The sequence below is a fragment of the Danio rerio genome, chromosome 10 (assembly GCF_049306965.1).
Source record: "Danio rerio strain Tuebingen ecotype United States chromosome 10, GRCz12tu, whole genome shotgun sequence".
NCBI classification, from domain to species: Eukaryota; Metazoa; Chordata; class Actinopteri; order Cypriniformes; family Danionidae; genus Danio; species Danio rerio.
In genome coordinates this window covers 9,606,351-9,628,720 of record NC_133185.1, presented here as the reverse complement: position 1 = coordinate 9,628,720, position 22,370 = coordinate 9,606,351, and the positions used below count along the sequence as shown (strand labels likewise).

At 39.0% G+C, this 22,370-nt stretch overlaps 1 protein-coding gene across 6 annotated transcripts in view; it reads left to right on the top strand.

Annotated features, from left to right (window-relative positions):
* arl15b (ADP-ribosylation factor-like 15b) overlaps positions 1 to 21,191 on the top strand; it is an 84,539-nt gene extending 63,348 nt beyond the window's left edge. For all 6 annotated transcript variants that reach the window (XM_005155621.6, XM_005155620.6, XM_073914439.1 and 3 more), the window contains one exon: positions 19,608 to 21,191. In XM_005155621.6, the coding sequence (XP_005155678.1) occupies positions 19,608 to 19,760 (153 nt within the window). In that variant the 3' untranslated portion in view covers positions 19,761 to 21,191. The remainder of the gene's footprint in view (positions 1 to 19,607) is intronic.
* Positions 21,192 to 22,370: the final 1,179 nt, after the last annotated feature.

Here is a 22,370-nt window from a genome sequence, read left to right as displayed (position 1 = left end):
TGTGGCCTAGGGGTATTTTAAAGGATTCTGACACGGCAATGTGAAGGTAATCGACGCAGGGAATCAACTTAATGGCAGAGGAATGGGCTGTCTTTGAAAGCTTGCGACAACATCTGGCACTTTCACTGAGTACATTTGCATGGACACCAATACTCCAATTTTGTGATTAAGATAATACTCTGACTAAGAGTTTACCATGTAAGCAGCAATTTTTGATTACCTTAAAGGAGCACCCAGTCATGAAATGCGGAGGTTTTTCTTTCCGTTCGATATGTGGTATCAAATTTCATTAAAACAGCACTCTTCCAGCAGTCCTTACTTAATATTTTCATCCAATAATTATCATGGGGCATGAACAATATGTTGCTGAATGAAAGTGAACTGCTGAACTGCAGTTAAAGTCTAAAGAATAAAAATAAAACACCCGAAATTGCTCGAAACTCTGAAGGAAACCCAGGATAGCCTGGTGATGCAACATTAATTGTTTTATTCTGAAACTTTCCTACTAATAGAGTTTCCTTGGTCTTATCCATGTTTCTTTGCACGTTAAACACACATCAGCCAAAACAGGAAATAAAAAACTGCAATTGCATTAATTGCATTTTTTTTACATGTTAAATATTCAAAATTAATTGCATGCATTAACATAATTATATATGCACGGTAAAATTTATTTATATATATTATTTATATATATAAATATATTTGATATATGTTATAGCCCTACAGCTTTAAGCGCTTGGCAGTTGAAATTCTACCCAGTCACAGTCATCGTTGTAATTTACTGCCCCCATCTCCCCATCTGCTCTTTGGAAGCAGCTCCCCCCATGCAGTAATGGAAGGGGTCAATGTCTTACCTTTAAAAGAACCGCCTGATTTTCTCCTGCATGACCCACACCCCCTCCCTTTCTCCTGCGGCTGATCTCACTGGCTTGTGATTTAGAGTAATAATAAAATTACCACAGATCTGGAAGTAGACAGGGCACCCGTAACATCTGGCTGTAATAAAGTTATGACTGATGGAGATAGATACACACAGAACCAACACGAGTGGGAGAAAATCAGACCACTCAGACCAATGGGCCAGTTTCAAATGATAGTATTTCCATTAAAGCACACAGGTACCATTTTGCATCACTTTTCATACAGAGAGAGAGCTGGAAAGCAAACACATTTGTTCTTGGACTTATCTTGCTCTTCTCATGTCCTCACTGCCCTCCTTGACCCTTTTCTCCGTTTTGCTACTCACACCATGTTTGCTCAAGAATACTCTCATTCCTGGACATTGGTTTTTGTTAACTTCATTTAGCTACACAATGGAATTGAATCTAAACATGTTGGTCAACATTGAGCAATAAGATGTACAGCATACCTTGCGCCACTTTGTGTAAGTGGTCCTGAGTGATTTGTTGTGAATCCCTGAAAAACATGGGAGAAAAGGGGCGAAGAAAATCTTAGAGAAGTCCTCATTGCCATCAGGCGCCATCAATTGAATGTTTTTTTGGGAGAGGAATTTTTTCCTCGTCCTGAAAGATTTGTTTGAGACATGGAGACAAAGGCCATCTTGTGTGCCTGAAGGAGGCTGAACTGTGGTAGAACTGTCTGGCTGGGTGGACTCTGTATTCTGTCTGGCCTTGAAAGAAACATGCTGGCCAGACGTTATTGTGTAGCTCGGCTGGCAGCCTGACTCAGGGCATTCTGCTGAGAGGGGTCACCGGTGCTGCCACATGGAGTACTTCTGTCTGGTGGCAGTGCCCGATGTCTGAATGACCAGCAGCCGTCTGCTTGTAGACCATATGGTCATGGATCTTGGAAAGATGGTGCATTTGAAGTATCCAAATTCTTGCAGTCCAATTGTGCGGTTTTTGGATGATGTACCCTATTGAGATTTTAGCATGCAAACCAAATGGGATGTTTTCATAAAAATCACAGCAGATCATTAATTGTGGTGTACAAAGTATATTACAGGGTAGCATCATGTGCTGGAACATCTTTTATGGTTTCATGATGGCAATTATTATTCTTTCCTCTTCGTTCTTAGCAGACATGTCACTTGCTGTCTGGCAGTTGATGCCCACCGTCTGTATAGGACAGACAGTAGAAGCAAGACAGTTTTGCAATAGGCCAGACCCAAGCATTGTCGGATGATGAGCTTCAGGGCATGTGTATGACACATTTTACATTCAGTTGCGCCACAAATCATCTTGTAGGACGAACCTGAAATATCACCCCATGCTGCTTTTATTCAGAGATGGTGCTGGTTCTTGGCCGGTGGTATCTGGTAGCCTTATTGCAAGCTGCCTGTGTTTCTGATGACTAGAACACTGAGTGCTAATGTCTGACTGAAGAATTATTGTTGACAATAAACCTTTCTTGACGCATCTCTTCATTAATCTCAAGTTCAGGCAAGTTCAATTTCTTTTCAAACTCTGTAGAGCAGTGGTTCTCAAACTTTTTTCATCAAGTACCACCTTAGAAAAAATTTGTCTCTCCAAGTACCACCAAAATGAGTAGTATTGAAATACAGTAGCGTAGTAGGCCCAGTAAAGCAGCTACAACTCTGCACAGTTAGAAAAATCATGGCAGATTACCTCAGAAATATAGGCTATATGTCATATATGGCATATTATATACATCATTTTTGGTAAACTTGGAAATGTGTGAAGCATGTACAAGACATATTTCATTCCTCCGCGTACCACTAGAAGGAAACCTGCATACCACTAGTGGTACACGTACCACAGTTTGAGAACCACTGCTGTAGAGCATTGGCTGTCAGGCATAATTCTTGGGATCCAGTACCTCACTTAACAAGCCTGAATAATATCATTAGCTTATTAGGGAGCGGTTCTATGAACTTGCTCTTGTTGTTCTTATATAGATTTTGTTTAAAACAACTCTAACCCAAATGTTAATGTGGTAGCTAGCCAGCCATTACGGTTTGGAAAACTTGGTAAGTGACCTGGTGGTTAAACATTTATGTACCCCATTCCCTGATGTTGATGGCTCCTGGTTCAAGACTTACAAAATTTTAGGGCCATTTTTAACCAGTATTGGGTTGAGAATGGCCACCTGCCCAAGAGGAAGCAATAAGTGGAAAAGGGAGGCTTGCACTTCACGTAATAGACTATTTTTTATCTCTGCAGACCCCATTTGGCCTGCAACATTCACACTAGTTGAGTCAGTCTTCTCATGAGCTGCAACTGTTACAATTAGGTAATTTAACCACTTTGATTTGCAGTCCCCTGTGTCTGAACAGCAAGCCTTGCCTATGCATATGCATTTGAGTGTGTCACACTAGCAGGGTGTGAACATGTGTTAAGGAAAAGGAAATAGCATGGGTAACGAAATAGCATATGGATGACTATCTGCTTGGTTGTTATGAAGGTTTAGATCTTTATATGAATCACTGCTGATATGGCCTAGGGCTCCCGGTTGGGATTATGTTTGGGTAAAGTGTTGTTGAAGATATCCAGAGGGGCAGGTTCAGCTCCTTTTAATATGTTTCCAATGTTCTGGAGCCAGACTCCTTGAGTTATGAGAACTTCTCTTCACTCACCACCGTAACTCAAACACATGCTTACATAAGAGCCTACCAGCACTAGTCATGACGACGGGAAGTTATGTTGTTTGGGGGAGACATGGCATCAGAGCAGATGGTGCTTTTTCATCTCAGGTGTATGATGAGATCCAGTGAACGCGATGCAGTTTGTTCTGTACCAAATTTGACAGCGTAAACTATCTGTCTGTTGCAGTTTTGTCTCTTTGTTCTTGTTCTAGATTCGCAAAGACATTTCTGTCAAGAAAGATTGAGCAATACACAACGCATGTGTATACACCTCGAATACATGCACATGTATACCCGTATTGCTTGGCCAGCACTTTTTGTTTTGAAACTCGAACACGATTTTGGCCGAAGCTCTTGTTCTGAGCTACTTTGTCAGGAATGTTTCTTCACTGAGGAATCCCCAGCGACAGGGCCTTCATTGCCCTGCATGAAATACTGTTCCATTTATTAATATGAGGAAATCTCTTCAGAAAGGGAGTGCAGCCCTCCAGCATGTGAATAGAGGGGGCCCATGGAACTGCTGTGGTTTGCTGTGGAATGAGCCTGATTTAACACATGAATAACAGAAACTAGAGCTTTGCAAAACAACTGGACAGAGTCTCAGCTTTTGGGGAGGAGGTGTGCACCCCACCATTTTCCTAGCTTCATCTCCATCTTTGGACTGAAAACCTTTTAATGTTATTCTCTTCGAAACTGATGAATGTCATGAAGCTTACGCATTCCTATCTTTAGAAATTCATGGTGATATGATCCTCGAAATTTCCCTCCCATTGGTAACATTTGCAGTATGCTCATAAAATGAGCTCTTCCGTTGGGAGGTTTCTCCCTTTTTGGGGAGCAGAGCTGCAGGTGGGTCTGTATGTGTGTGTGGTGAAGTATTCAAAGTTCAGAGTTTGATGAAGATCAGATGGATTTGTTGATCATAGTTTGAGCGGGTTTGTTGATGTGAGCTTGCCAGCAGGTCACCTGTCTATGCCTGAGGGGGTGCGTGCATGTTCTTTCTCAGTGGGTGAGTCCTTCAAGTGAAGGTCAGTCCACACAAATGCACAGGGCAAAAGGACAACTGATTGGTGGTTGTATAGTTTGACCAATAAGAGCCCTTGCAATCTCGCAATTCTGCAGTTAATTATCTCAATCCCAGCTCTGTTTTATCCTGTTGCAAATCCAGATGTGAACCGCCAATGCTTACCTAAATCGAGTTACTGTAAATCTGCTCTATGACCAGGCAAACAGGCTATGAAAGCGCACAGGCCAAGAGGTTTGTTCACGGCCCCTGACCTGGAACTTGTGAGCTTCTGACTTTGTGCAGGGGCATCAGTAGTCAGGTCTCTGACAAAGTGATTTAGTCACGGCTTGTCTCCAGTAAGGCTTTATCCCACTAACACCGGAAAGGCTTCATATCCAAACATGCCAGAAAGGGAAAGATCCGCTGTAAACCAGGTGTAAAAGCCAACGGTGTTTGGAGTTCGTGCAGATTTAGTTGGCGCCATGTGAGCCTTGCACATAAGGTTCGCTTCATCCTAGGCTTGCTTAAGGTTTTTCAAGAGGGATGCACAATTATATTTGTGAAAGCAAATTTGCATGCCAATACCAGTATCTGATTTCTGAGAACATCTGCTGAAACTTTTTAGTGATTTAGCTTTTTATTTGTGTTTTTCTACATCATTTTATTAGGTACATTTAAAAACCGTTTAAAGCACAGAAATCCATTCATTATTCTGCTTGTGCCATGGTCTTTTGCCTAGTTATAAACAAGTGAAAAGTAGTTGGAATCTTTGGGGTGCAATGTTTGACTGAATTTACATCATACAGTCAGAGAGAGATTGTGTGTGCATGTAAATGGCAAGAGTATATCTAATAGCTCATAGTAACAGGTGTTGGCTCCCTCTTTGCAAATTAAATTTTTCCCTGGTGAAAAATGTGTCCTTGGTATTACAGAGAGCAGGGGTGATAGCGTTCCGGCACCACGCCGGATTTCCGGCGTACTGTGGCTGCGGGGGGAAAAAAAATCAGGTTCACGGATATTGATCTGTCATTTCTCTAGATTCACAGAATTCACTCACTGCTGAAAGCGCCGGATTGGTTTTTATTAAGTGCCATTTTGTGTGCTCGTGATTCATCTTTTGAGTGTAGACGCCATGTAAATAAAAGATTAATTGTGTAATTTAGAGAGCTTTATAAATTATAACGGATCTTTGTGAGATCTCTATGAACTAAGATTAGTGACGCTTTTTAGTGATAATAAGAGGAGCGTGCTTTGCACTTTCCAGGCTATAATCCATTCAGAATTTGTATGAAACTTTCGTTTTCGGCACATATACGCTGATATGTTTTGGGAATGACATCTGCATATTTACGCTGGGTTTATTCTCGAAATAACGGTGAAGCAATAGTCGGGACAAAAATATATTTCCCCCTTCTCCTTAAACAACTTAGTGTTTCAGCTATGAAATAGTTCAGTTTTGTATGTAGCCTAATGGCAAAGTGTTTATATTTAGTTTCGTTTTTTATTCAGCTTATTTAGAAAAACGTTTGGAGCATTTTTTATTCGTTAAAAATAAGTTTTTTTTTTGTTTTTTTTAACGAACAGCGCCCAGCGGAAGACCATCATTGTCTGTTTGATCAGTTTGCCTTCTCAGATCATCACGACTTGCCTAAAATAAAAGATATAAAACAGTTATTACCAAAGTATAAAACAATGGTAGCTTAAACGTTAAAGAATGTGTGCTATTAGGCGCATAGTTTGCTTATAAAAAGCTTGCAGGACATCGAGGCGCCAGAGCAATCACTTGCATTTTTTCAGTGGGAGCAATTTAAAGTTATCCGTCATTTTTGCTCACAAAGTACGAGTAACACATCAAAAAACGTTACAGCGTTTTTATAAAATAAAGAAAACCAAAATTATGCGCTTTCTGTCGTCTGGTTTTTGAACAGGAGCGCTTAACAAAATGAAGCAAAATGTAGGCTATATGCCACAGACATAATAAATATATTTATAGAAAGCTTTAAATTATTACTTAACGAAATAAAACAAATCGAAAACAAAAAAACTCCTTCATGTAATCCGTAAAGATGAATTTCTCTCTAAAGGCGAGTCCAAGAGGAGATTGCCAGTCAGGATCTTTGCGACACTGACTCAGAATAAGTTTATTAATAAATAATTAAGATATGTCCTTACTCTTTCCTCGACACATTCATTGTTATTTGTTTTTGCCGGTGCTTGGGGCGAGTTTTAGCTTATTGTGTGCGCTTAAACGCGGATTCACAGTAGCAGTTTTTACATGGAGAGACACGACATCGGACGTACAGATGACACTATCGTACGTACAGATAACCCTATCGCCCGTAAAGCGAGCGAGCCAAGGCCAGTGGCGTTTCCACTGTCACTTCCGGGGCCTAATCGGGCCAAAGCGGGGCTTTCTTGGGGCCAGCGGCCGGCTTTTTTCGGCCCGCCGAATACCTTGGGCCAAAGAGGGCCAGCCGGGGCTTCGGGGCGGAGTAAAAGGAGAGGCGGGCACAGTTTTCCGATCGCACACGAGTACATGCGCCAAACACATAAACAAACAAACAAATAAATAAGAGAAAGAAAACATCTGGAACAAATTATAGGCTGGGCGAGCGGCTTTTTTCTTTTCTTTTTATTGTTTTAATTTATTTTGGAGATAATACACTATATGAATACAACAGAAAGACATTAAACTTTACAATTTTCATGTCCGCTTTTGTAGGCTCAAAACAATAGTGTCATATCTAGATAAAACAGCCTAAGCTATATTTAAATAATTTAAAGAATTACAAATATCAGATAGGCTTATAATAAAATCACATTAAATAAATAAACCAATATAAAACTAACAAAAGCTATAGCTATAACAATTAGCTACTATATCAAACTGTTTCAAATTTATATTAAACTTTCATTTTTCAAAAGCCTCTTTGAAAAAAGGATTTTCTAAAAATAAATAAATAAATAAATAAACACCGGAAAATGTTTTAAATATTATTTATAAAGTATTTGGATACGATGATATTAATCAAATCATGCAAACAGAGCATTTTCGGGGTGAGTAAACGCAGAAAATAGGCGACCTTTTTTTTCTGTCTTTAGCTGCGCAGCACTTTTTTGACGGGGAAAACTGCAAGTTCAAACTGTGTTCTGTGTCCTCAAACAAGTGTGTGTGTTTTTATATAACGTGGTAAAATTAAAAAAGGAAATTTAAAATACATAAAGAGCTTTATTAGTGCATAGCTGCTGAGCGCAACGAAATATAGGCAATATTTTATTACGTGCTGCTCTTATGTGCTGAAACACTGAACACTTTCCTTTACTTAAGATATAATAAGTAATATCTTTAAATAAAGGGAATCACCTATTAAGTGTCGTAAAGCCTATAGGGAAAAATAATCATGTTTCAGTTCTCTCCGGAGCATTTGGGATGAATGTTGGACAGATTCTGTCTAGAGGATGTTATAAAATACATTTTTTATCGAGTTATTAACGGAGAATTTTATATATGTGGTGTTATATTATGGATGTGTGCGCTCCCTGCGCTCCGGGTCCCTCCGTTGGTGGCAAGACCACTGGATTTCGATGCCAGTGGGTCGGCGAGTAAATGAATATGATGAATGAAAACACACAGGCATGTGCGTATAGACATGCTTTGTACTGCTGTACAGTAGCGTGTCATTTGTTTGTTTTGGTTGTCCTATTTTAATAGTTTCGTGATGATGTGATGGTGTGCTTTATCTGCATGATTCTCGCTGAAGTGGGCGGTTTGAGTGACGTTCGATTCGGGGGATGTTCTGGGGGCGGGGTTTGCTGACGCTACTAGCCCCACAGTGGAAACGCGACATGATTTCGGCCTCACTGCTCAACCTCCCAGGCGATTGGCCCGGCCTGGCCCGATATAAGCCCTGGCTCGCACTGGCTTGATAGTGGAAATGCGGCTAGTAGTCACACTTCCGGTGGCACGTCCGGTTTTCCACTGTCATGTGTCACTTGCTAGTGGCATGTGTAGTAACCTGTGTCACTCAGAGTGTCTCGCTGCATGTCACTGCAGTGACATCGACACCCGGCGAAGCTTATGACATTAATTAACACGAGCAAAACCATATTTAATCATTACGCGACTTTTAACCTAATTTATCGCGTCGCAAGTTAGTTTATTTGCTGAGCTACTCCACGATGTTTTAATTTAAACGCATTTAGTACGTAATATAGTCATTTGACAGTACATGTCAGTCAAATTTATTGTGGCATGCTTATGTATGGGAGGGGTTACACTTATCTGTTGTACTGTATATTATTGCATCCTGGCAGTTCCTTTGTTCCCTACAATATGGACTTCTCTATGTTTTTAATTCATTCATTTATTTTATTATTTAACTTATTTTCATTTTAAGGTATTTTAAATAATATCCTTTAAAAAGTTATAATAAGATGCATGTTGAAAACTCATAACATATATGCATGTAAGATAACAGGTGTCATTTGCCTAATGATTTTTAAATATTAAAGCAAAGAGACTTATAAGATTAATGTGCTTATAACGTGCTTATACTGACACCTACTGGCACATGTCACAAGATCACTGACACTGGCATGTGTCACTGACATTACTGGCATGTAGCTGCAGTGACAGCAACACAGCGTAATGATACTTATAAACAAATCATTAGTTTATCATTAATTTATCACCACAATAAATTTGACTGACATGTACTGTCAAATGACTATATTAAATACAGAAGTAAGACTACGAATACATAAAATAAATGCGTTTAAATTAAAGCATCAGCAAGGAAAAAAAGTTCAGGCTCAGGAATTTTTTCCACTATCAGCCCTGAGAGAGCGATGACGGCTCTGCCTGAGTCACTGAGTTTCAATGGTTAATACTAATGTTTTAGGATATACACATACATACCACAGGCCACAGTCATATCACCTTGCAGCCTAAGACCGATTACTCACTGAAGCTAAGTAGGGCTGAGCCTGGTCAGTACCTGGATGGGAGGCCACATGGGAAAACAAGGTTGCTGTTGGAAGTGGTGTTAGTGATGCCACCAAGGGGCACTCAACCTATGGTCTGTGCGAGTCCCAAGGCCCCAGTAAGGTGAAAGGGACAGTATACTGTCAGTGAGCGTCTTTCATATGAGTCGTTAAAACGAGGTCCTGAGTCTCTGTGGTCATAAAAAATCCTATTGGCCCTTTTCCATTATAGCCTCCCAATCATCCCCATCTACGGAATTGGCTGTATCACTATCTCTCCACTAGAGCTGAGCCGATGGCAATGCCATCGTCCATTGCTGATGGCCAATACAGATCACAATGCTAAGATGGCATTGCGATCATCTGCCCGCCCCATTGCAACAGCAACCTGCACATGACAAATACACACTTAGGCCCTGTTTACACTAATACATCTTAGTTTTAAAATGGCATTTTAGAACATAAATGATCCACGTCCACTCTGCTGTTTCATCTAGCATTTCTAAAAAGATCTTCGTCCACACTCTGGCATGCACTGCAGCATATGTGCACGTCTTTGCCCCAGGTAGTCAGCGGGTGCTTTGAGCACAAAACCCCGAGAGCAGTGCACGTTGTACAGTTTATCAAGGATGTACCGCTGGATTACATTTCACTATAGTTGTAAAGGTGATATTTAATTAATCTTGTCTCTATCTAACGACTCTTCGGTCTTTTGAATCTATCAGGAAACGTGTCACCGCGTCAGTACACTCATCACTTTTTTAATTGTCGACGCCATTTTAATGACACAGATCACTCTGCCTATTCATGCCAGAGTCCTGCAGAAAAAGTGGTTGACAGGTGGTAATTTGTGTGTAACTTATCTTTATTTATTTATGATTTGGTTACATGTGAAACCAGTTAGATAAAACAGTAGGCTACAAATAATTAATTTGTAATGAATTAGACTAAGACGTCGTGGATTTCACCCTATGTTCCCTACCATTCCAAGCTTTTCACTCATCATTGCACATGTACTGCTGATGATGTGACAATTAAAGTGATTTGATTTGATTAATTAATTATTTAAAAATTATTTATTTACCGTCACCTACAACAACAATGCCATTGTTCATTGCAATAGTTCATGTTAGAAATCTTACGATGCCAAATCGACATTGCCCAACCATACTCTCCACTCGACTAATAGCTGGTGTGTGGTGAGCGCACGGGTGTCATTGTCCTGGGGCTGCCATCGCATAATCTAACAGGATGCTGCACACTGGTGGTAGTGAGGAGAGACCCCTCCCCATGATTTTGAAGCACTTTGGGTGTATGGCCATACACAGTGAATACACACTTTACATTACACAGTTAATCCCGAAGTTCTGACTTGAATGCATTTAAACTGATGTTTGTTTTGTTGTATTACTGCTTTCAAAATAGGCATTATTCTTTCTTGAAAAGCAATTAAAAAAGTTTTATTCTCATTCATGTTGATGAATCTTACGTACCAACGAAAGCGAACCCTCCTGACCTTTCTCTTGTGCCTAGTGTTTTTGGCCACTGCGCAGAGTGCAGATGCTACAAATCTGCTGCATCAGCTTTGGTCAGACATACCAGCACTCTTTTTCAATCTGTATCATCTTATTTGAAGTATTTTTCATGAACGTCACTGGCAGCCCATTCTGTCTTTTGTAAATGTTACATTGCTTTTTTAGGTCTGGATATGTTTCACTGAGAAACAATAGACAAATATGGCCTGGTGCTCCAAGTTTGTTCTTTCTCTTCGAAGCAGCAGGATTGTGTAATTTTGTAGCTATGAAATCCCACACAGGGAAATCTTAATCAACATTCTTGGCATAATAGGAAAGCTTTGGCTCAAAGGATGTTTTGTTTGATTATTTAATTTATTTTTTTCCCCCTTTCATTGCACTCTCAAAGGGAAGTGAAAAATTCCAACAGCTTTGTTGGCCCCTTCCTGCTGGCTGTCAGTTAAGCTTAGTGTTTTCCTAGATGTGACACTGATGCCATATATTTCAGTTTAAACGTGGAATCGGAGGCCAAGCCTGATGAAGTGCTCCCATTAGGGTGGTCTTTCTTCACAACAGGGAGGTTTGGGCCTGAGCCAATCAGGTGATGAGACGGGACGGCTTCCAGAAACACAGCCAAAACAAGAGCAAAATATAGTGTGTTTCTTTTGTGTCAGGCGTGATGTGAGCGCAGCGCTGGAAGTGATTTAGCATCTCAGCCTTCGCTTTTCACACCTGTGCCAGTGGCTTGCTCTCTATTTATTCTGGGCGTCTTTAAGTTTCCCGAGGTCAGAGGTCAACGATTTGGGTGGAAACATAAATTAGAAGCTGGAGGGGAGAACTCACTTTGACAGGGACATTTTTGGATGTTTAGCTGCTGTTGTTGTTTAAGTGAAGGTCAAGGTTTTGTTGGCGTCATGCTGTTATTTTAGATTACTAAAGGAATATTTCAGCATAAAGGATCATTTTATCATCATTTACTCATGCTCATGCTCATTAAGTTTTCTTTCTTTTTTTTTATCTTTCTTTCCTGTGAGAGTTACAATAAGATGTTTTGCATTTGTCCCTGTTGTCTATTATATGGGGTCCAATGTTGTGTCTTTATTACTCAAATATTAAATTCTAACTCCAGAGAAACTGAGATTTTCTATGTTTAAGTGTTTAAAGGTCCAGTAAAGTAAAATAACATTTTTTTAGATGTTAGTATCAGTCTGTTAATCTTCAAGGATATCTTTAAGCTAGTGTGGTACAAAATTTGCGTTAAGAAGATATAAAACTGATATAAACATGTAAGGCTTGTAGTTTGTCACTTGCTCTTAAAAGGACCAACTAGGGCTGGACGATATTGCAAAAGAATAATCATGATATCATATTTCATATTATTCGATATTAATGACTATTGAATGTTTTTAAACAATCCATTTAGGAATATTATGATTTTATAATTAGCTAACCACTTTATTTTAATTTACCAACATTACTTGGGCAAATAGTTTTAATAGTCAAAAACAAAAATATTTTAACAAAATATCTGATTTCTTTATAACAAAATAAACATAAGTGTTAAAGAGACTTAAACTTGATAAATAAAATGTTTCGAAGTGTGTGCAATGGTAAAGGTAGATCAACATCTGTAAGGTGTAAATAATAATGATAATACAGTAAACCTTAAACTCTGTAAATAAAACAGATTATGATAATCAAAAGGAAATAACCATCATTATTCAAATACATAATGCAATAGAGGTGTGAACCTATACTGGTCTCACGGTTTGTTTCGGTTTCGATTATCATGCCATCGATTCAATTCGATATCTCGGTGCATTAACGATGCTTTCCATACACAGTGTTGTTTTTGGCGGATGGCTATAACAAAGCTGTCTGTTAAAACACACACACACACAAACGGAGACACTGCACCAAACTGTCTCTCATTCAAACACATATACAAACATAGACAGCACCAAACAAATGCACACATACACACACAGCTATATTGTGAGACCGCCCACTCCTGTTAAAATTACACCAGGGTTACCGACTGCTCCCGCACTTTATTCGGAAATTTATTCCCCCACCACATGAAATCTGGTCGGGTCCCGTGACATTGCACAGGTACAGGTACAGCCACTGAACAGTAGGAATGATTAATAAATGCATATGAAACAGCCCCTTAAAAGTCACGTCTCGCTTTCAGTTTTGGGGCACACCTCTTCCAACCGGGCCAGGCCCGGCCAAGTGAACCGTGCTTGAGCCCGATTCAGCGCACTCACACTTCTCAAACAATCCGGGAAACGGGCCTGGGCACGGTACGGATGACAAAGTGTGAGTAGGCCCTTAGGTAATTAGTCTACCGTTATTACTGAAATGTGTTTATTGCATACAAATTGGGAAGCAGATTTGTACTTGCATGGATCGCGGTGCGCTGGCAGCAATGGAAAAGATCAGCTTTTTTTTAAAACTATGTGTACATGGAAAATGTTTTGCGCCTCCATTGGAGATGCCAAACTGACACCCTAAACTTATTGGCATTCAAGGAGAAGAAGAAGCTCCGAGAAGCTACTCTATGTCCCGCCCTCTCTTAATTTTTCAGTTGAGATTACGTCAATCATCGAATACAAAAATGCACATTTCAAAGCACTTCACAAGACCTTTAATAATTTGATATGAATATACAGTACGTTTTGGAAAATTATTTGATGGTCTATGAATTTGTCAGGATTCTGCCACCTCGGTCTTGTTAATACTTTTTTGGTGGCAGCGTCCAGACATTAGTCCTGTCTTGTCTTGTATGTTGTGCTCGGCTTGAGTTTTTCTCGGGTCAAGCACTTATTTTGTTCTTGTCTGCCTTCATCCTTGTCACGCTCGGGCCGTGTGTTTAGCATGTGATTCATGTTTACATGCACTGCCAGCTGTAGTGTTGTGTTTCATGTGAACACATGGTTAATGAGTTCTCTCATTGGCTGCGTGTTCTAGTCCTGTTTTACATGAGCACATGGCTTGTGTTGTTTTTTTGTGTCATGTGCAGTGCTCTTCTGTCTATGTCTAGTCCCACTCTCCTTATTAACCCATTAATAGTTTTTCAGGTCACCTGTTTGTTTGCTAATTTTTTTCTCTTTATAGTCTCCTCTTGTCTGCTGTTCTGAGCCAATTCGTAAGATGTCATTATCCAGTCGTATCTTGTCCTGTTCTGTCCAGCCCTGGGGACTCATGTATCAACATTGTGTGTACACACAAAAACTTTGTGTACGCCAGGTTTCACACTCATGTTTGGATTTACTAACGATGTAATGAACGTGAAAACGTGCCTTGGTCCATGTCAACTTCATGTGTGTGTTTGTTTTATTTCCATTGGCGACTCCTAGAGGCAATTGTGTTAAATTGTAAACTCCAAAGTATTTTTAAGCCATGCAATGACAGCTGTATGGGACAGGATCATCCGCATGTCTAGCAGGTATATAAGGTTTCCATACCATACAGTTGACCAGCCAAACATTAAAGCGCAACTTGCAACGATCGCCGGTTTTTCCAATGTAATCAGAGCGATCGACTGCACGCACATTGCTATGAAGGTGCCATCTGAAGATGAATTTGCATAGAGTGAATCAGAAACATTTCCATTGAATAAATGTGCGAATAATATGTACTTAAATGCGCTTAACATAATGCACACACTTATTAATGATTCCTACTTGTCTTTTTCATGATGAAGAGTAGGCAAAATCTGATATGTAGTGGGGGAAAGAAGAATGAGTTCATCAGACGCTGGATTCGAACCGGGTTCATGAATGATAGAGTCAAAACATGTGGCCATGCCCTTTACAACTTACACCACATGCACTGCTGATGTCCAACGAGGTGTGCCACTTCATGTGTGCGCTGTTCAGCCACCACTGCATCAACCGCATCAGCTAAACTCTCCCACTTTATTTTTTCTTTTGTTATTAATTCCGATGGACAAACTTGCAAATAACACGATATGAGCACCTCCAATTCACATTCTGTTCAACGTTTCTTTTTTTTGCTTGCTTTTGCCATTGCTTTTTCATTTGGCTTTGCCAACGTAGAGTTATTACCATATTTATTAGGGGGAAGAGGCAGGGAGGGTTTTGCGCTCGTGCACATGTGCTCAGTTTCACGTTTTTTTGGATTTACAAAAAGAACATGCGTGGGATTCCGCGTACGCAGTAAAAAATACAGATGTATGAAACTCTGCGTACGTGGAATCCCACGCATTTTCTCTTTGTACATCCAAAATTACGTGAAAATGAGCACATGTGCACGTTTACAGCTTTGTGCGCGTACGCAATGTTTTAATATGATTTCAAGTCTTCGCTCATGATGCCCCTGATCTCTTCCAGCCTGCCCCGTCAAGTTTGTTTATTTGTTTTGTTGTTGTTTTCCTCCTCTGAGATGTATTTGTTACCTTTTACTTTATTTTTATAATAAAAACCCATATTATTTATAGCACATGAGTAACAGTGACAGAATTCATTAAACGTCTATATTTTTTTACCTACAAGCAATTATATTTGGTCACACTTTACAATAAGATTTCAATAAATTTTAGTAAAAGCATCAACCTTATCATATAATGTAAAATTATTTTATGATCGCTGTAAATTTAAAGTGATTAAGTAAATAAATACCTAAATTCATGTTGTTTTTAATATACGCTTTTTTTATTATGAATTCCTTACAAACTGAAATTTGCTAAACAAAACTGCTTTTTAAATTAGGAGTCACTTGGTAATAAGATATGTTGAAGTACAGAATCACACCTGTAGTCATGCAGTAATAGCTCAATAAAAAGACTTGCATCATGTTACCTAGTTCAGTGTAATGCAGTGACATTTTTAAGTGTTGTTTTATATATAAGCGTACCTAAATCCCATTTGGAGCCATCGTATAAAGCACCTGGCTGTTTTAAATCACGATAAAGATGGCTGTAGATCTTTCCTGAAGGCTTCAAGCATGGAAATAGCTCTTGTTGAAATATTTGTGTTTGTTTGCTTTCTATTGTTGCCTTGGAAATTCTGAAAACACAGAGCTGCAAATAATCAGAAGAAACATCTTTTAATATCTTATACGACACTGGGATCAATCCTCTGACATTTCTGTCTCTGAGCTTGTCATGTTTGCTGTAAATAAATAAAGATTTTTTTTCCCTAAAACTTTCCTCCTCATCATCTACCATAGTGAACACCGATTACTGGAGTGCAAGCATTCCTGCCTCCCCTCCTATTTCTGCCCTGTTGAAAAGGACTGGCGCTTGTACTACAAGTTTGTCCTCATATTCCCCTGGCTGATACATTGGAATTTCTTGGCTGATGCTGCATAATTTCTATCTTCAGTAGAATAAAGATCTTGTTGTTTTTATTTGGAACTCATTTGCAGACTGGATATTTACGGATACAATTTATTGTGCGTTCTTATTGGTCAAGAGGGAACATTTATTCCAGAATGACCACCCAGCCAAATGTTTGTTAAAAATATGTTGTTTTATTTTTATGGTCCTGAAAGTGGATTTTAATGTAGTGCTGGTTTGTCTGCAGTGATCTAGACCAGGGGTTCCCAAACTTTTCAGCCCGTGACCCCCAAAATAACAATGCCAGTGACTCGCGACCCCCAATATCCTCTGAGGTGGTTATAAATACAGAAACCTTGCATGCAATGGCGCACACACACCAATTAAATTTGTGTCAGTGCTTTAAATGTGCCGGAAAGTATAACCTGATGTTATAAAATCAAAATGCATCTGACGCTATTGCTGCCTTTAATATAATGTAATTACCCCAGGGGTCGCAATCCAATAGAATTAGTAACTATAAGCTACTATAGTATTTTATTTTCAGTATAGTTATGGATAAAATATGTTAATTCTTATGGTTTAATAAAAATAAATAGATTTTTGGAAATCACCAGGCGACCCCCCTTCATTGCCCCGCGACCCCTCGGGGGGTCCCAACCCCCACTTTGAGAACCACTGATCTAGACTTTTTTTTAAAGTGTCATGCTGTTAATATTTTTAATTAGTCAGTCATTGTGAAGGTATATTCATACAAAGGAGGATAATCATAATGATAGATGGGTATGTTTCTGATTTTCTTTTTAAATCTGAATCATTGAGATCAAATCTCAACCATATCCATAACATCATAGTGAAACATTAGACTGCTAGAATCACTTTCAGAATGATTTTTCAGTTGACGAGCCATAAAAAACAGTCAGTCAGAATCCATCCTGCTACAAAGAGCTTGAGAATTTAAAGCAACAATTTATAACATACAGCACAGTGGGGTGAGCTGATGTGAACAGTTATTTTGTGGTGTGAGCAACATACTCATATTGATATCGGCCTAATTTGACTTGTAAGTAGCAAGTGTCCAGTGAATTTGATTAAAAAAAGGGGGTCTGATTGGATGCGCCACCTTTTATGTCAACAAGTCTATTTCCAATTTGTCAACTTGAATTTAATGGGGTTGTATCAGACAATTTTTTTGTCCGAAAAATTTAGTTATTCACATTCTCAGTTTTATCAGACTTGTTACTTATTTACATTGTAAAATTAGATACATTTTCAAACTTTTACTTTGATCCTCAAAAAAATGATATGCTATATTAAATACAAAAACTTAAAATCCCAGTATCTCAAAATCAATCAGAATGCAAATAAAAACCTATAGACTAAAATAAATATGGAATAGTAGTGTCTGTGAAATCACCTGTGGGTTTGTGGAGCACATTTTAGAACCTCATTGTGGCCAGAGCCGGCTGTCGTCATCTTGTCCTAATGTCACCACTCACAGCACTTTCATAATATCAATAATGGGCCCATGGGTGCAGCTATACGCATAGGTCCCAAACTCAGTTTTCACAGCACAGTTTTCCCCTAACCCTAATCAAACACAGCTGATCCAACTAATCAAGGTGTTAAAGACTACTAGAGGCTATTAAGCAGGTGTGAGTTGGAGGTGGTTGGAGCTAAACTGTGCAGAGCTGTGACCCTCTAGGAATGGAGTTTGAGACCACTGAGCTAGAGATTTCTGGTTGTGTTTTTTTTTTATTTTTTTTTATATATAGGTGAAATGCTGTTTAATATGTGGGTGTTTGTTTAGTATATGGGTGATATTAAACACTTTGCTTTTGCATTTGCTTGCTTGGCTGCCAACATATGATAATGTGTTTGCTGAGTTTGGTCTTGTAAAATAACTGATTTAATGTATTAAGCCACTTTAAGTGTTATAATGGTTTTACTGAGGAAAACACTTAACGAGAAATTGCATCCAACATAGTCTTTTAGTAAACGCTTGGCTGTTCATGAAATGCAGGCCTAACGTTATATGAAAACATTTCAGACTGTGTAATTCTGTAGTGTTGTAGTTTTCATTTATTCATTTTCTTTTTGGCTTAGTCCCTTTATTAATCTGGGGTCACCACAGCGGAATAAACTGGCAACTTATGATTTATGCAACGGATGCCCTTCCAGCCGCAACCCATCACTAAGGAAGCATTCACATACTCATTCGCACACACTCATACACTATGGTCAATTTTAGCCTACCCAATTCACTTGTACCGCATGACTTTGGACTGTGGGGATAACCGGAGCACCCGGTGGAAACCAGATAATAAAATCCCAAGCTAGGTGAATGAATAGGAAAATAAATTAAATTTAAAAAAAAAAGATTTATATACAGTATATATATTGTTTTCTTTAGCGAGGTGCTAATGGTCTAATCTGATTCAATGATTTATGCTAAACTAAGCTAAAAGTGCTCCCGTCAGACCGGGAGATTAGCTGAATGGATTCAAAAATGATAAAAACTCAACTGTTTGTTTATTTTTTTTGAGCGAGATGCTAATGTTCTAATCCGATTCAATGATCTATGCTAAGCTAAGCTAAGCTAAATGTGCTCCCGCCAGAATGGGAGATCACTGAATGGATTCAAAAATGATAAAAACTCAACCATATGTTTTTTTTTAACGAGATGCTAATGGTCTAATCTGATCCAATGATCTATGCTAAGCTAAGCTAAGCTCAAGGTACTCCCCCCCAGACCGGGAGATCGGCTGAATGGTTTCAAAAATGATAAAAGATTTTTACCTTGGTTTAAGTTTTAGGTGACTTGTCAAATTAGACTTTTTTTCAAAAAAGTGGCGTGTTTCTTTTATACAATATATGGGTGGGTTATAAAATCCAACAACATTCATGAAGGGCAAAATTAGCAATATAAACAAGTTGTTGTTTTTTTTTGCCAGGCTGCAAGTTGAGCAGTTTGAAGTCTATTGGTTTTGCTCCTTTTTGGAGCAAGTTTCTAGTGGCCAGTCATTGAATTGCACTTTTAGTCAATTTTTATATTAATGTCAATAGCAAGACCTCGAGGTTTCTGCTAGATTAAACTTCAAGGTGGTGATTTTGCATTGTTTTGTATATGCTGTTTTTTCCCGCTCTTTTTTTCACTTCAGGTTAGTAGTGCATTAAGTCTGCACCTAATCAAACCTCATTTCTTTCTTCATCTCCTTGTTTCACACACAGATAAAGAAATACTTTGAGCTGGAGCCTCTGGCACGAGGAAAGAGCTGGATCCTAGAGGGAAGCACGGTAGACAACATGACCGCGGTGAAGGAAAGCTTTGCTCAACTCATTCATCTGCTCGAGGAGAAGGACCAGGAGACAGGCAGGATATGACCTGGGAAAAATACTACAATCCCTTTCAGACACTACCACTCACCTACTCACCACAGGCCAGCACATCCCGGTTTCACATGGCCGTCGCCATTACTTTAACTCTGTTACTGTGGTGAAACCAATCGAGCCATGGAGAAAACAAAATCATGTGACTTTCATTAAAAAAATCCTCACGGAAGGATTCATATCTGCAGAAAAAAGAAGGTACCTCAGCCCTGAAGTTTGATACCTTCTTTCAAACCTCACTTATTAACCCAGAACAAGCGTTCGACACACAGTTACCAGTCAAATGGTTGTATCTGTCCTTTTTAACACAGATCTAGTTGCACATCGCTACTAAATAGATGATGTAATCATGCGCTTGGTCACGTAGGGCAACTGGAAGTCATGTAGTGAGTAGTTTGTTTTCTTAGCGTGCGGTTGTGTTTGTGTGAATGCGGGTTTGCGAGAGAGACATGCCTGTTTGTACTTTTAAAGCCTTAAAGTGAGTGCTAATGTATTTTTAAAACAAACGTCTCAATGTGTTCTCACGACATTAAACAGTCTTTAGATGTATTTCCAATAGGCCGTCTTGAATATCTGTGGCTGTGAAGTGAAAAGTGGAGTCGTAAAAGTAAAAATTTTGTCACGTAATATCTCTGAACTGCATGGAGCCGCACTCGATTGAAAGCTTTGAACGCTTGTTTTGTTGGATTCGGGATCAATGAGGAAGGGAGATGTTTTGATAACTTGGTTTAGTATTATTTTAAAGCTTATCTAGCTTTTTTATTTCGGATGGTAATGGTTGACAAAGCCCTACTGAAAAATATGACACCCGGTTTGACTTTGTCTTTTCACCAAAGACACTAAAATCACATTCAACCCTTCTAGATGAATCGTGACAGAGCCTTCGATTCTTTTTTTGTATGCATGATGTACTCGCCATGTGCTTGTTTGAATGAGTTTTTTGTATTTCTGCTGGCCCTGAATGTAAAACACTCTCCTTTTGCATATACGCACCCCTCCTCAAGTCTCAAAATCCCATTTAGGCGAGTTTGCAGACATGTAAATGGAGGATGAAGCTTAAGCGAGAGTCCAGTTAACCAAATCATTCATGTGCCACATCACTTCCAAACGCAAATATCCTTTGAAAACCACCTCAAATGCATAATCATCGTCGAACTCGGGCAACATCTTGTGTTTTATTTATATCTACTACGATTTTATACCCTCCGAACCGATTCAGCTGCCTTTTTGTAATTTAGGTATTTGTACATTTGTTACAGATTAGTCTCTGGGAAAGACATGGAAAGAAAGAAATAGAAGTCTAGGTGGACTTTTAGCAGTTTACCATGGTGGCGTTGAGTCGTTCACATGTTTGTCAGTGTTTATGTGTGTTTATGCATAATTTCCACTGAGCAACATGGAAAATAAAGGCTGGAAAAGGAGAAATGTGTTGGGGTTTCGTCATTTTGTTCACTTTTGTACTCATGAATACGGTTATTGGGTTCATTAATAATGTATGGTTTATAGAATTATATTATATTCAAAGTAATTTTGGCAGTTTGTTCCGTTCACAAAAGTGTACACTACCTGATCAAAGTCTTGTTGTTGATCCCAGTTCTAAGAGCAGCAAATGAAACTTGACTTCAAGTTAATCATTTGGAAAAGTGACAGAAGGATTTTTCTGATGAATCATCTGGTGAACTGCATAGAACTGCTAGAAGACCTATTGGAGCCTGCATAGACTCAAAATTCTCTCAGAAATCAGTCAAGTTTGGTGATAGAAAAATCATGATTTGGGGTTGCATTCAGTATGGGGGCTTGCAAGAGATCTGCAGAGTGGATGGCAACATCAACAGCCTGAGGTATCAAGACATTTGTGCTGCCCATTACATTACAAACCACAGGAGAAGGCATATTCTTCAGCAGGATAGCGCTCTTTCTCATACTTCAGCCTTCACATCAAAGATCCTGTAAGCAAAGACGGTCAAGGTGATCCAGGATTGGCCAGCCCAGTCACCAGGTATGAACATGATTGAGCGTGTCTGGGGTACGATGGAGGAGGCATTGAAGATGACTCCAAAGAATCTTGATGAGTCCTGCATGAATGCTTTCCTTGCCATTCCAGAAGACTTTATTAAGTTATTTAAGTCATTGCAGAGATGTATGGATGCAGTTCTCCAAGCTCATGGGAGCCATACACAATATTAACTTTTTTTTCCACTGCACCATTACTCTATATTCATTACTGTACATTATTTCTGTTAGGTGACAATACTTTTGTCTAAGCGAAGTCAGACCTTACTGTCCTAATTAAATGATTAAAAATCAAGGCATGATCATATTGTATTTTGGTAAAATAAGCATAATCTCTTTGCCTTTCATATAAGCCACTTCTGATACCAAATGATCATCTAGAAGTCAAGTTATTATTTGTTGTTCCTAATTACTTTTTTTATCTGACAAGACTTTTGCCAGGTAGTGTATTTGTGTTGTGAAGGCCTCGTGCACTGTAAAAAATGTCTGTGATTTTAACAGTAAAAGTCTGTACAATCTACAATGAAAACCTGTTAAATAATTAACAACTAATTTCTGGACAAAATATGGCAAAAGAACTAGCAGATCTAA